Consider the following 13,820-nt stretch of genomic DNA (forward strand, 5'->3'; position numbering starts at 1 on the left):
TTCTCAGGCTGTGACGTCCATAGAGATAATTGCGAGAGCTAAAACACTTTCAGTGAGGCATCCGGGTTAAACCGGAAATGATTAAAACTATCAAAACCGGGGAACCAGACATAAACTATCCAAAAATACTAATAACGATTCTAACCAAGCAGAGCCGGGATACTGATGCGTAAGAAATAAGCTAGCGAGGAACAAAAACTTTCTTCCAAAGAGAGTAAAAGCGATATTACGTTCCAAAAATCGAAAATCGAAGATTCTAAATCAAATTTCTCTCTCACATCTATATGTCGAGTTTGAACTGAGATGAAAAAGAGCAGAAATGATTTCGAGTTCCCTGACAGGTGACTGACAACATCAAACCTCAGTATTTTCGATTAACTTTACTATCCCTGATCAAGAGAGTAGAAAGTGAGAAAGAGGTATTTCATCTACTGAGGTTTGATGTTGTCAGTCACCTGTCAGGGAACTCGAAATCATTTCTGCTCTTTTTCATCTCAGTTCAAACTCGACATATAGATGTGAGAGAGAAATTTGATTTAGAATCTTCGATTTTCGATTTTTGGAACGTAATATCGCTTTTACTCTCTTTGGAAGAAAGTTTTTGTTCCTCGCTAGCTTATTTCTTACGCATCAGTATCCCGGCTCTGCTTGGTTAGAATCGTTATTAGTATTTTTGGATAGTTTATGTCTGGTTCCCCCTAAGATTTGCAAAGTGCAAAGGATTGATCTTAACGACCTCCCTATTTTTCATAATACATCCAGATATTTCAATCAGAAAGATGATTAACAACTTTAACCACTATTAATCTTAAAAGCTGATATTCTTTATTCACTCCCCTCTTTAGCGATAACGTTTTGCTAATTGGCTCGTTTTGAAAGGTTGGGCTAATCTTACTTTCAGGAATCTGAAAGATCCGAAAGGTCGTATGATTCTATATGTGACTATAAGGAAGAAATCGCTCTTCAACAACATGCCCACAAATTCAAATGTATATTACTCGTTTTTATTAAGTCTCAGATATTAATCCTTAATATCGGCTCATAGTGCTGTCAATCCATTGCCTTAAGTAACGAACCCTGGAGTAAACGCCATATTTTCCCGGAGCAGCACATCCACTTCCCCACGACACGACACCCTCCAGGAAGAACTTTCCTTTGTATTCGCACACCATTGGTCCGCCTGAATCTCCCTGGCACGAATCTTTACCTCCACGATCGAGCCCAGCACAGACCATGGAGGCGTGGATTGATGAGCCATACGCTCTTCTGCATTTGCTCTCACTAACAATTGGCACAGACACTTGCCTGAGCCTATTGGGGGAACTGCCGCCGGACGACAATCTTCCAAAGCCTAAGGTATGGAAACGCAATATTTACGATTTAATCAAAGTATGAAAGTTTTACGGCAAGCTATCTTTTTTATATAATCTAATGTTGTGATACTGAAATTTTACGGATTCATATATACATTTTATATCCCTAATCAATTCGTCAAAGCGTTTCATCGTGGCATTCTTGTTCTGTCGTCTCTCTTCCTTCACCTTCCTTCGAGCATCGCTGATAAAGATCGTTATGTTTAGTCAACCTTAAGGGAAAAGTACTTTGAATGATACCATAGAAATAGGAAGATAAATGTAAACCTTTTTTTCAAAATAAGAAATGATAGTTACAGTTAAAATAGATTGACTGGGTTTAAAAAAATTGCACATCCATGAAAATTTAGGTCATTATATCCTTTCAGATAAACCAGAATTAATATCTGCGCGCCCCTATATACATCTACCTGTAACCCAACAATTCTTGCCATCTGGAACCCTTCCACTCGACCCAGGCAAGCAAGCCTTTCCAACATGCTGGTTTATTTTAGCGGGGTGACGCAGTTTCAGCATGGCGATATCGTGAGCCATACCATACGGTCTTTTGTAGTTATGGTGATTAATGATCTTTTCAACCTCCAAAATCTGTTCTGTATTCTCGGGACCTCGGCGCTTGTGACCTCCCAATCTTAATAGAAATAAAAAAAAAAATAAGAAAAAGAACAAAAGAAAAAAGACAAAAATGGGGGTTTTTTCGCTTCAAACCTTTTAATGGTTATTGTAAGTACTAAGGATGTATAAATATATACTTACGGTTATTAAAAAAGTTAGAAGTCAAAATCAATAAATCAGAAAAGCAAGGGAAAATTATTGGTTTTTAAGACTCAATCCTACTATCAATAAACTTACTACATGAATTATAACTATTCTAATTTATCTGTTTTAGTCGCTATAACACGTTTTGCTGTTATCTATTCTATTTGTATATCATATTATTACGTCATGACATGTTTACCGTTGACGCGAATTTTAAATTTGAATATTGCTCATGTAATTAGTATGCTCATGAGGAAGACCGAGACGGTCGAACCGTCGAGCTAATAAACTAACAAAGCTACATTGGAGGTGGCCTCTTATATAAGCAGAAATGTGTACGATGAGGATGTCGAAATAATCCATCAGGTTATGAACGGCAATTATGTTCTTGTTTATGGCTCTCCAGAGTGCTTGCTCTCTCGGAGATGTTCTTTGCAGAGGACGAACGGGAGATGAAGTAATGATACAGGCAAAACCCCCGTCAGATCCATCGCAGACTTTCTTCGATGTTAGAGCATCGTGGTCGTCACTTAGCAGTTCCCCAGATCGTTTGACTGTAAGCTTACATACTAAGGCTTTTGAGATCTGCTTCCAATTTTTCTGTTTGCTCGATAAGTGACCGACGTTTTTTCAGTTTCGCAACACAGTTTTGGCAGACGTACTTGTTTTCGATCGATCACAAAGATATTTCCAAACTTTCAATTTCGGTGAGTACGTCGAATTGTTTCCATCCCTTTGAAAGTAACCCTCTTTCGTTTCCTTTTCGATGACGCGACAGCATAAATTACAATAAACGGACGAATCAGACATAACTTTTTCAATCTTTTGAAATGCAAAACAAAGCTTTGTACAAAAGTACTTCGAATATACAATTTACACGCGACGATATTTATTTTTTAGCATTGCGTGATAAATTTCGCAAGAATATGACCAATCATAAGGCGCGTAAGAAAATAACAAATCAGAAATGAATACACAGATCGGTGGATCCCTGCGGGATATCAGAACAAGCTTTTACGAGCCGTTTCGCAGACGGACTATACCGGGGATTGTGTGACACGTCCGGCTGCAACGCAGGCTATATAACACGTTTCGCTGTTATCTATTCTATTTTTATATTATTACGTCATGACTTGTTTATTGTTGACACGAATTTCAAATTTTAATATTGCTCATGCAATTTGTATGCTCCTGAGGAAGACCGAGACGGTCGAAACGTCGAGCTAATAAACCAACAAAGCTACATTGGAGTTGGCCGCTTGACCATCACATTTCTGCTTTTATTTACATTATTTCAAGAGCCCACGATCGCATCAGTGATCCTCCAAGCAGCGCATTTGAGACTGATCAGCATTGTTTGTGGGACCCCTTACAAGTTTCTAACTGCAGACAGTACTGTTTCGGCCTTCTGGGCTTTATCAAGGCAATGCTAATGCTAGGATGGGGGAGAACCGAGAAGTTCACCCCAAACGACCCAACCTTTGTGGTATCGTCTAAACCATGCCAGAGTGCTCAAACTAGGGTAAACTAGCGAGCATGCGCAATTGCAACAGGAATGACTCATCCTAGATAGAGTGGTCACTTTGGACATGAAAGCAAAGCTTTGTATCCCAAAGAGCTATATCTAAGAATCAAAGAGGACGCATCGATTCTCTGTACGAAACTCAGAGTAACAGAGAATCGATGCGTCTTCTTTGATTCTTCAACTAATTTTTCCCAGCTCTGCTAACGCAGCATTGAGCACTTTATGCCAAGGTAGGCTCTACCCTCACATTTATATATTTATATATATATAAAGTTTAAAAAATTGCGAGGATAGACAACTTCTGACGTAAAAATATAAAAAATTTTAATAAAAAACGTTTCGGTCAGAGACCTTCTTCAGTTATTTACAACCTTTGAAATAAAAAAAGAGCGTTAAATAGGATCGAAGTGCTAATGATTACGTAATTACAGATAACGACTAATGAACTGGTGCTAATAAACAAAAAACCTAATTACAAAGAAGCAATGGACAAAAGACAAGAAACAAACCCTAAAAACTAAGAGATATACTAAATATGTTAAAATGAGTGGCGTAACCATTTGCAAAGAAGCAATGCGGCGAGCATTAAAAAAGGGAAGGCCCACTTTTTACTACAACTGTAAATCGTAACAAAATCCCAAAAGAAGGCCTTTGGAGCCCGAAAGGGCAAATTAGCAACAAAATCTCTGGAGGGGCGCTTAAATGATACTAATCATAATAAGATCCCTTGGCAGGGCCTTTGAGTCCAATCCACACCTAAAGGGCCGACAAAATCCAAGAAAAGGGCCTTTGAACGATCAATTAGTAACGCCTAATATAAGATGGAAAATTAATTATAGCAAATTCTATTTTTCGAATGAAATTCCTTTCTTTTATTCAAACCATGGGGTGTCAAAGAGAACAACTGAGCACTCCAATAAGCCTCTTTTGTGATTAAAAGCCTATCGATCTCTGCAGAGCCACTAGGGGCCTGTACCTGATCAATGCATTGGAACGAAAAATCGTCCAGGGTGTGTGGGGTTTTGTTGAAGTGTATCGCTACTTCACAAGTTGTTTTGTTTGTGAACATAGTAGACTTGTGATTTCGAAATCTCCTTTTAAAGTCGGTGGTAGTAGATCCCACGTATTGCAGGCGACATTTCTTACAGGAAGCCAAGTAAATCACATTTTTAGAGTCACAGGAAAGTCTAGAGTGAAAGGTTTTAATTTTTCCGTCTGAAAGCTGAGAAATAGTTTAGATTCAACAAAGAAATTTTGTCAGAGGTCGCATCTTTTCCTATCACATTTAAAGCCGGCAGCCATTGTTATGAGGAATGGTTTGTCTCTCGCTGGCAGCTTTAAAACGAGATGGTGCTAACAATTCTTTGAGATTTTTCGATCGACGAAAAGATGGTAGGATAGAACTTCGAGGAAAAGAACTGGTATTTCTTGGTATTTCCCAAAATGAATACCAAGATAAGATGTTAAGGCAGCTTAACAATGATCTCCATTATACTAAGCTTAACCAGGACCCCACCATTGAGCATTTTGATAAAGTCAAAATCTGGGGACAGAAATGGTTTAGGGGAGGACAGATTAGTCAGGAGATTGCCACTTGGGTTGCCAATTTGGAACCAAAACCGGGGGTGGCTTTTGGCAATGTGAAGACTCACAAAGAGTGCAACCCTCTCCGCCTAATTACATCTTGCTGCGGAACGGCAATCGAAAGACTTTCTGCTTTTACTGAATTTTATCTTAAGCCTCTCGCCCAAAATCTACCCTCGTTTGTTAAAGATACCACTGATCTTATCAACAAGATCCAAACATTTAACTCTGAGGTGTCTGTTGGTCTCCTGGGATGTCGTGGCTATGTTTCCCAATATTGATAATAACTGAGGCATTTCAGCTGTTAGAAAAGCTCTTGACTCTAGATCGATCAAATTTCCATCCACCGAATGCATTGTTGAGGCAATCGAAATTTGTCTCCAAGCCAATAATTGTCAATTTTCGGGGAAAAATTTTGTGCAAAAACATGGTACGGCTATGGGCCCCAAAAACGCATGCAGTTATGCCGACTTGGCTATGGGATTAATTGATGAGAAAGCTAAATCTGGAGGTGGTGTTAAACCATTATTATGGTGGAGATATAGGGATGATGTTTTCGATGTTTGGACACATGGTTTGCCTAAGTTATTAGAGTTTACCGAGTACATCAATTCCCTCTATCCCATTATCAAATTTGAGCTGGTGCACTCTGAGCACACCCTCAATGTCCTGGATCTCACACTGCACCGTCAAGACGGGTTCATAATTACTGATATTTATGCTAAGCCTACAGATAGCCATCTTTATTTACCCTTTTCCAGTTCGCATCCGGCACACTGTAAAAGGGCAATTCCCTACGGAGTTGCTTTACGCATTAGACGTAACTGTTCTACGGACGAGTCCCTTTACAAGAGATGTATTGAATATGAAGGGTATCTTAAATCCCAGGGTTATAATGCAGATTTGGTAGACAATCAATTTGACAGAGCGTTGAGAATTGAAAGATCAGTACTCCTAAAGAAAAATGTCAAGTTCAACAAAAAAGTATTTCCGTTAGTCCTCGACTACAATCCTATCCTCCCTGATATTCAGAGGGTCATCCAAAAGTATGTTCATCCCTTAAGATCATTACCTGAGTTATTGGAAATTTTACCATCAAAATCCATTTTTCCGGCATATCGCCGTACCAAAGACATTTTGGCGCCTTCTAGATTTTGTATGGATGGGAAAGTTAGTCAGGCAGAGAAGGAAACGGGAGGTTGTTTTAAATGCTCCTCTAGATGCGACCTTTGCAAGAATTTTTTAATTCAAGATTCCAAATTTAAGAGTTTTTCCACAGGCCGAGGCTATAAGATTTGCCAAAATCTGTCTTACTCTTCCAGAAATGTTGTTTACTTGGCCTCGTGCAAGAAATGCAATTTACAATACGTGGGTTCTACTTCCACTGAATTCAAAGTGCGTTTTCGTAATCACAAGTCATCTATGCGAACAAACAAAAAAAACGTGCGAGCTTGCAGTCCACTTCAATTGTACCAAACACGAAATTTCTGAAATTAATTTCATTATTATTGAGAAAATTATCAGCCAAGGGGACGCAGCTTATATTGATAGATTATTACTTACGGGAGAGGCCTACTGGACCGCACAACTATGTACACTCAGTCCCCACGGACTTAACAAAAGACGCGAATTCAGATCCAAAAATCGCGTCCGCTATAATACTTAATTAGGGCATCATTTACACAATGTAATTGAGTTCTTCGCAACCATTCGTGGTTATTTCGTCTATTGCACATTCTTGCCTTTTACTCATTATTATATCCTATTATTTAGGTCTGGACTGCATTACGCAATACTATTTTTATTTCTTACGTTTAGTATAAATTCAGGTCATTCTGTAAACCTACTAGGATTTTTAGTTTTTAATTTCTATGTAAATACGTTCCACCTGAAGAAGGCCGAAGACCGAAACGTCGCCACATTCAAGCTGGAACAGTTAGAAGCTTGCTTCATGTTTCATCGTTTTACACTTACTTAACATTTTCATTGAAGCACTTCATCCTCCGCGGATCCTTCTACTGGGAGCTCATCATTAGGTTTACCTTTTTATTCTGTTTAATCGTTTTATATATATATATATATATATATATATATATATATCTAACTGCAGACAGTACTGTTTCGGCCTTCTGGGCCTCATCAGTGCAGTGCTAATGCTAGGATGGAGAAGAACCAATATGGTCACCCCAAACGATCCAACCTTTGTGGTATCGTCTAAGCCATGCCATATATCTATATATATAGAAGTAGAAACTTGTAAGGGGTCCCACAAACAATGCTGATCAGTAGGTAAACATTGGTAGTTATCATCCAACCACACTCCGTAGACTGAGTACAAATAGCGCCATGGAGGAGTATAAATATCACGCGGTATTTGTACTCCAAAGAACCGGTTAGACAGGTTTTTTCGCATCGCGCAAGCGAAGAATTGGATTGAAGTTACGAAAAAAATGGCGGATAATGTGAATCATATTTCTGACAACGAAGAGTCGGAATGGCTGGCAAATATAAATACAAGTTTATTAGATAAATCGAACGAAGAAAAACGACTAGATGATCGGGAAATTTCTTCATTCAATGAAGAAAATAGATAACGCGACAACACGCCAATTCCGTTCCGCCTCGCATATTTCTGTCACGCGTTCCCCGTAAATAAATATCCGCGGAATTCGCCCGCACTAAAATAACAATTTGGCGGGTTGGGTAATGAATCTCATATAAGACGTTTTGTTGTGTAGTATCGCTGAATATTAACACAACAAAATGTCTAACACAACAAAATGTCTAAATATATATATATATATATATATAAACGAATGAACAAGAAATAAAGTTGTTTCATTTATCCTTGGAGTGCTCGATGCAGAAATGCGCAGAGCAAAATACAAATGTGAAAGAAGGAAATTATTACTAGTAATAACTTCCTTCTTTCACATTTATATATATATATATATCTATATATATATATATATATATATATATAAATATTATGAGAGGAAAAAAGGACGTAACTACATTTCCCGACAAGCCTGTTTCGTGAATCGCTTCACTCTTCAGGGGTTTATTTATTCTGCTCTGCTTCAACGTATTGAGCACTGTTCCACGCGAAAATCGACTTGCAGACTTCCTATATATATATATATATATGTTTACGGAGCTCGGTAAATATCTGCCACTCTCACCGACACTTAGATGAACAATTGACTTAGTATAAACTTCACAGAAACCACAAAGAATTAGCTAATTTTTTTTTTAATCTATCAAAATATGGACTGAAATTGAATTTTTGACGCGCGATTTTGTCTCTTCGGCTGTTGAGAGGTGAATAGTACTTGCTAATCTCTTCCGAACCAGCTAATCAGCGCGCGAAAAAAGCACAAATGGCTATCTATCTCTACCCTCTCCACGTTTTTCAATGTCCTCACTAACGCATCCAGAGGACGGGGTACCATGTAGAACAAATTCTTGTAATTATACCAAGGTTGATCTACATACCTTACACGGATGCGCGATGGTGTGTCTTTCGAGACACAATGAGCTGCAGTTACCACCCACCAAGGATTCACCAGAGTTCCGCCGCAAAATGGGAAACCGTGATACTGCGTGATTTGAGCTTGCCATGGCCAAGCTCCTCGAGGAGCCTCCGTGCCACCAACGATTCGAGTATGAGGCTTGTATCCGCAATCTCCTGAGCCACCAGTTGGTGGCCCTCCGCCGTTACCACCGTTGCCTCCATTGCCGCCATTGCCGCCATTGCCGCCATTACCGCCATTGCCGCCATTGCCGCCATTTCCACTATTACCGCCACCACCTTCGCAGAATCCACACGTCCTTCTGCAGTATTTTGTCATGTAATCTTTCCACTTCGGGCAGTATCCTGCTCGCTTCCACTTCTCACAGTCTACGTTGACGTCCTCACACCCTTAAATTCATTTTAGAGAAAGTTTACTCATCATGATCACCATTTTATCTCACAATTTGGATATGCGGGTGACGTTTCCATTCTGGACTGAACCATTTGAGAGTAAATACCATTATTCCCGTAAAGACGAAAATCAAAGCATGGAGGAGAATTTCAGAATCTCAGTTCCATCAGATTAGAGAAGTCCCAATAACGAAGAAAAGGAGGCTTATAGGAGATCTCCTTCTTAGGTTGGAAAGCAAAGTAGGGAAGACCCACGAGGAAGTTCATGCAGGCTTATCTTATCGTTTGCTTTAAGCGTCTGAACTACAAAGTCTGCATAAATAATTTTCACAGTCATATTCGAGCGGCAGGAGTTGTTCAATGATTTTATATCCAAAGGACGACAAGGATCGCTTCATACTTCAGAAAAACAACATGGCTGTTCTGTTAAAAAATACTGACAGGAAAGAGTTTAACGCAGGTAATACACTTACCATATGTAAGACTTGCCAAAACAGAGACGCCCAAGACAAAGAGAATCGAATTCTTCATGATCGTCGTCATGAAATTGTGAAATACTCAGCTTTCCTTTTACTGCCTTATATTGTTAACATTGCACGAAGAAAGATCGACAGAGCAAGCAAAGCAGGTAGAATTAGCAAACAACCAAAGCTAACCTTGTATTAAACATAATTTCAGAAAACTTCTTTTGACATTTCAGAAGTTACAATTTGGTGGCTGTTTAAACACACAGACAGTAGAATTTTATGAACAGTCAAAAAGTTTTAACAGCAATTATGATGAACTCAGTACATCTGGCTAACCTGGTAAAGCAACGTGGTTTTGAGAAATTAATACACTGAATTTCGATTTTGTCTGGCATCCATCAGATAAGATAAGGATCGACTTTCATTTAAAACTCGCTAACTTTGGCCATCTATACGAGCAGCTTGACGTAAGAAACTGTTCATACCGAGTTGCATAGTGAACTCTTTTTCTTTTACGTCAAGACTGAAAATTTAGAGGGCAAAATTAGGATGTGTTATTTTCCAATCACTTTTGACGTTCTGCAAATTACAAAGTGCACTCTGTTAGGATTTTCACCATAGGTAAATCAACTGAGAAAACATGAGGCTATTATTTTTGCAGCTTTATTTGTTTAAGGAAAGGGATGATTATTCCAGCCTTTTCTAGGCTGGGATTTCACAAAAGTTGCCCATTTAATTTTCTATCTGTTATCTTCATTTTTTTTACAATAAGACAACTAGAAGGGTATATTTAGGAGCCCATTTGAACTTTTTGAAGAATTTGAAACTCTATCTGACTAAAGGGGTCGGTCTGGCTTGGATCCCCTCTATATTTTCACGGGATGTATCGCTTCGTGGGCAATGACACCCAGAAATGTCCTCGGTTACCCCCAGAGGCAGTGGAAACCCGATAGGATATCATGATCTCTTCGGAGGCTATGGAGGCCTGTGGTCTAAAAAGTCTATAACGAGAGGCAGAAATAGCTGGCGAATTTATTATTTTGACTATAAAATGTAAACGATAAAGAAAAAATAATAACGATGCAAATATTAACATTGATAAACTTTGAATGACGAAGAATAAAGAAGTATACTAAGCGAAAGTTTGATGTAGAAAAAATGAAAACGAAATTATCTTGATATGCCAATTGTACTTAAAATTCAAGGGAAGCTCGCCAAACTTATTTTTAAGTGGCATGCGTATCTTTGAAGCTGAAATTAAGGCTTTTTCTGTAAGCTGCACTATTGATCGTTACTATTGGAATCCAATACTTGAAATAAAAAAATTCAAACCAATCAGACCCAACTTGTCTATTTCTCGTAAAGAGTTATATTAAAGGAATAAACACTTCAGGGTTTACAACTTGACTTCAAGAGCTGGTGTGTTACTGGGATAACTGGAGTAACCTATGTGAGGATGTAACAAGAGAAGCGAATAAGTCACACGGGGTACAGCCGATCAACTTATTAACAATTTTACCATACTACTACCAGCAAATTCGGAATAACACATTTTGTGGGAGTTTCGTATTTTATTTGCAATGCCATCACTTTATTTGTCTAATAACTGCTCATTGTACTGTCAATCCATTGCCTTAAGTAACGGACCCTAGCGTAAACGCCATATTTTCCCGGAGCAGCACAGCCATGCCCCCACGATACAACTCCCTCGAGAAAGAACTTTCCATTAAATTCGCACACCAAAGGACCACCTGAATCTCCTTGGCAGGAATCTTTACCTCCCTCTGACAATCCAGCGCATATCATGGAGTCGTGAATGGAATTGTATGCCAGCTTGCACTGGGACTGCGGAACAATTGGTACGTCAACTTGCATGAGCATTTGGGCGAGAGAGCCGCCTGAAGACAGAGTACCAAATCCTACCAGATGGAAAAAAGAGTGAAGGATAACGCCAGAACTGAGTGTTATTTCACTAAATGACGTTAAAAGCAACAAATGTGGCCGTAAAAATGGGCTTTCTCTAGCTTCGATTCCAAGCCGCTTCTCACATTCACCTATATAAGGTTGTTCAGTGAGGTTGCTTTGTTCAGACTGGTTTGAGTTTTTTTTGCGGAATATATCTTTTATACCATCATCAGTCACGTGAAGAACAAGTAGTTACCTGTAACCCAACACATCTTCCCATCCAGGTCTTTTCCACTTGAGTCTGGTAAACAGGCCAAGTTCACATGTCTGTTTATCTGAGCGGGCCTGCGCAGTTTTAACAAAGAGATATCGTGGGCCATTCCGTAAGGTCTTTTGTAGCTATGGTGATTTATGACTCGTTCCACCTCAAAATCCTGTTCATGGCCTTCGTTGCCTTTACGGTAATGTGCTCCAAGTCTGCGAAGTGAAGAACTCCCCATGGTTATGTCATTGCTTTCATCGAATTACTTAACCCGTTACCTATTTAAAACCATGAACGTTTTATATCCAAAGTTTAAAGCTGACTACAACGATAAAACACCTTTTCCGGCGTCTCATCAAGGTGTAACTCTTTCTTCAAAAAGAAAGAGGATGGCGACTTTTTTAAAATAGCATATCAAAGACATTACCAGCGAACGTTTTTCAGCTGTACATATATAGCTAATAATTCAAGTTTCCTTTGAACAACATTATGATTTCGGTGCTGTACTATTTAAAACGTGAGAACATTATCAAGAAAGTTCTTAGAGCTTAAAGCCGGATATTTTAGTGATCTTACCTTATACGAATGCTTGAAGAAGATTTACCTGACGTGCAGTGAGCTGCTGTGACAACCCACTGAGGACTAACCAGAGTTCCACCACAAAATGTAAAACCGGATCTTGACCGGACCTGAGCCTGCCACGGCCAAGCTCCTTTGGGTGCCTCAGTACCACCAACAATTCGTGCACTTGGCTTATACCCACACTCACCGTTTCCACCACCTCCTCCGCCGCCGCCATTGCCACCGTTCCCATCGCCACCACCTCCGCCGCTGTTTCCTCCGCCACCATTACCACCGCCATCCCCTCCACCGTTGCAATAACCGCAAGTTTTCTTGCAGTTTCTCTTCATGTAATCTACCCAATTGTTTACTTTGCAGTAACTTTCATAATCAGCACAGTTCACTGCACTGTCCTCACAAACTGAAAAATATATGAGCAACAATTGCTGCAGAAATGATCTAAATTCAGAATGAAACCATTGCATTTTACCTCTACTATCATAGATAGCAAATAGGTAATTTACAGCGATAATTTTTCTTCTTTGGTGAAATCCAAAACCACCAGATAACCTTCTAAGACCCTTAAAGCATGGACTAGAACCGAAACAAGGCTCAACCCATGTGTGTCACGAGAAGTCTGGAGACGATCCCAAAAAATCACTATGAAAGGTAACTATTTTTACCCCAATTGGCAGCGATGTCGCAATCTTATTGGCCAATTTTGCTAGACGGCGATATCGTAGTTAAAAAAAAATTCGACAATAGTTTACCATGGCTTGTACAATGATATTCTTCATCGGCTGCGTCTCGTAAGCCCACAACATTTTGACCACTGTGATGGCGAATATCGTTGTATATAAGACTACAGACCACGTTAGACCACTGTCGCTTTGTTTAATTAAGTACCGGTCCATTAAAGGTATGGATAGAAAAGCACAAAGCAGGTCATTTACCCTCAGAAAATACTGCAGGAATGGCAAAGACAGCAATGGCCAAGACATTGAACTTTATCGTGAACTTCATGATTGGGAGGAAACTCGCTTCAAAATAGCAAGTGAAGATATGCGTCTTTTCATTTCTTTTTATTCCAAATATCTAAAGCTGAAAAACGGCCTGAACAAATTGGAAACTTCTGCACATGGGTATGTCAGTCAAATGCAGCATGAGAAGATTTTTGTTGGGAACCGGATAAATAGTAGCAATCATGAATATTTCCCTTGGTAAATATATTATTTATGGTGTGCAGTTAAACAGGCACATCTCAAGAAGAAATAAAAAAGATGATTACGAAAATGTAACTAATTTATATCCCTACCATGGCCTTTACGAGGAAGTAAACATTGAAAATATACCTGGAATAAAGTACAGTCAAACGTTTCTACTTCTTTTGAGCAGAAAAAAGAAATAGGTTTGAAGTAAATAGAAGGAATCTGGGTCTTTTTTACTTCAATGTTGAACC

The 13,820-nt window shown here is 39.1% G+C and overlaps 3 protein-coding genes across 3 annotated transcripts; 1 reads left to right on the forward strand and 2 right to left on the reverse strand.

Moving 5' to 3' along the window:
- Positions 1–982: 982 nt before the first annotated feature.
- Positions 983–9,798, reverse strand: LOC111331229 (trypsin-2). Its single transcript, XM_022936292.2, has 4 exons — positions 9,640–9,798; positions 8,737–9,163; positions 1,784–2,004; positions 983–1,351 (listed from the first exon to the last, which is right to left on the reverse strand). Exons 1-4 carry the CDS (start codon positions 9,707–9,709, stop codon positions 1,029–1,031), a joined length of 1,041 nt encoding a protein of 346 aa, XP_022792027.1. The 5' UTR covers positions 9,710–9,798; the 3' UTR covers positions 983–1,028.
- Positions 5,118–7,109, forward strand: LOC148718972 (uncharacterized). The gene is made up of 2 exons (XM_088741495.1): positions 5,118–5,292; positions 5,534–7,109. The coding sequence occupies exons 1-2, from the start codon at positions 5,118–5,120 to the stop codon at positions 6,730–6,732; spliced, it is 1,374 nt and encodes a 457-aa protein (XP_088597621.1). The 3' UTR covers positions 6,733–7,109.
- A 1,386-nt stretch (positions 9,799–11,184) lies between the features above and the next one.
- LOC111331252 (trypsin-like) lies at positions 11,185–13,462 on the reverse strand. Its single transcript, XM_088741180.1, has 4 exons — positions 13,315–13,462; positions 12,377–12,782; positions 11,795–12,015; positions 11,185–11,552 (listed from the first exon to the last, which is right to left on the reverse strand). The coding sequence occupies exons 1-4, from the start codon at positions 13,382–13,384 to the stop codon at positions 11,233–11,235; spliced, it is 1,017 nt and encodes a 338-aa protein (XP_088597306.1). The 5' UTR covers positions 13,385–13,462; the 3' UTR covers positions 11,185–11,232.
- Positions 13,463–13,820: the final 358 nt, after the last annotated feature.

The sequence above is a fragment of the Stylophora pistillata genome, chromosome 12 (genome assembly GCF_964205215.1).
Source record: "Stylophora pistillata chromosome 12, jaStyPist1.2, whole genome shotgun sequence".
NCBI lineage: Eukaryota > Metazoa > Cnidaria > Anthozoa > Scleractinia > Pocilloporidae > Stylophora > Stylophora pistillata.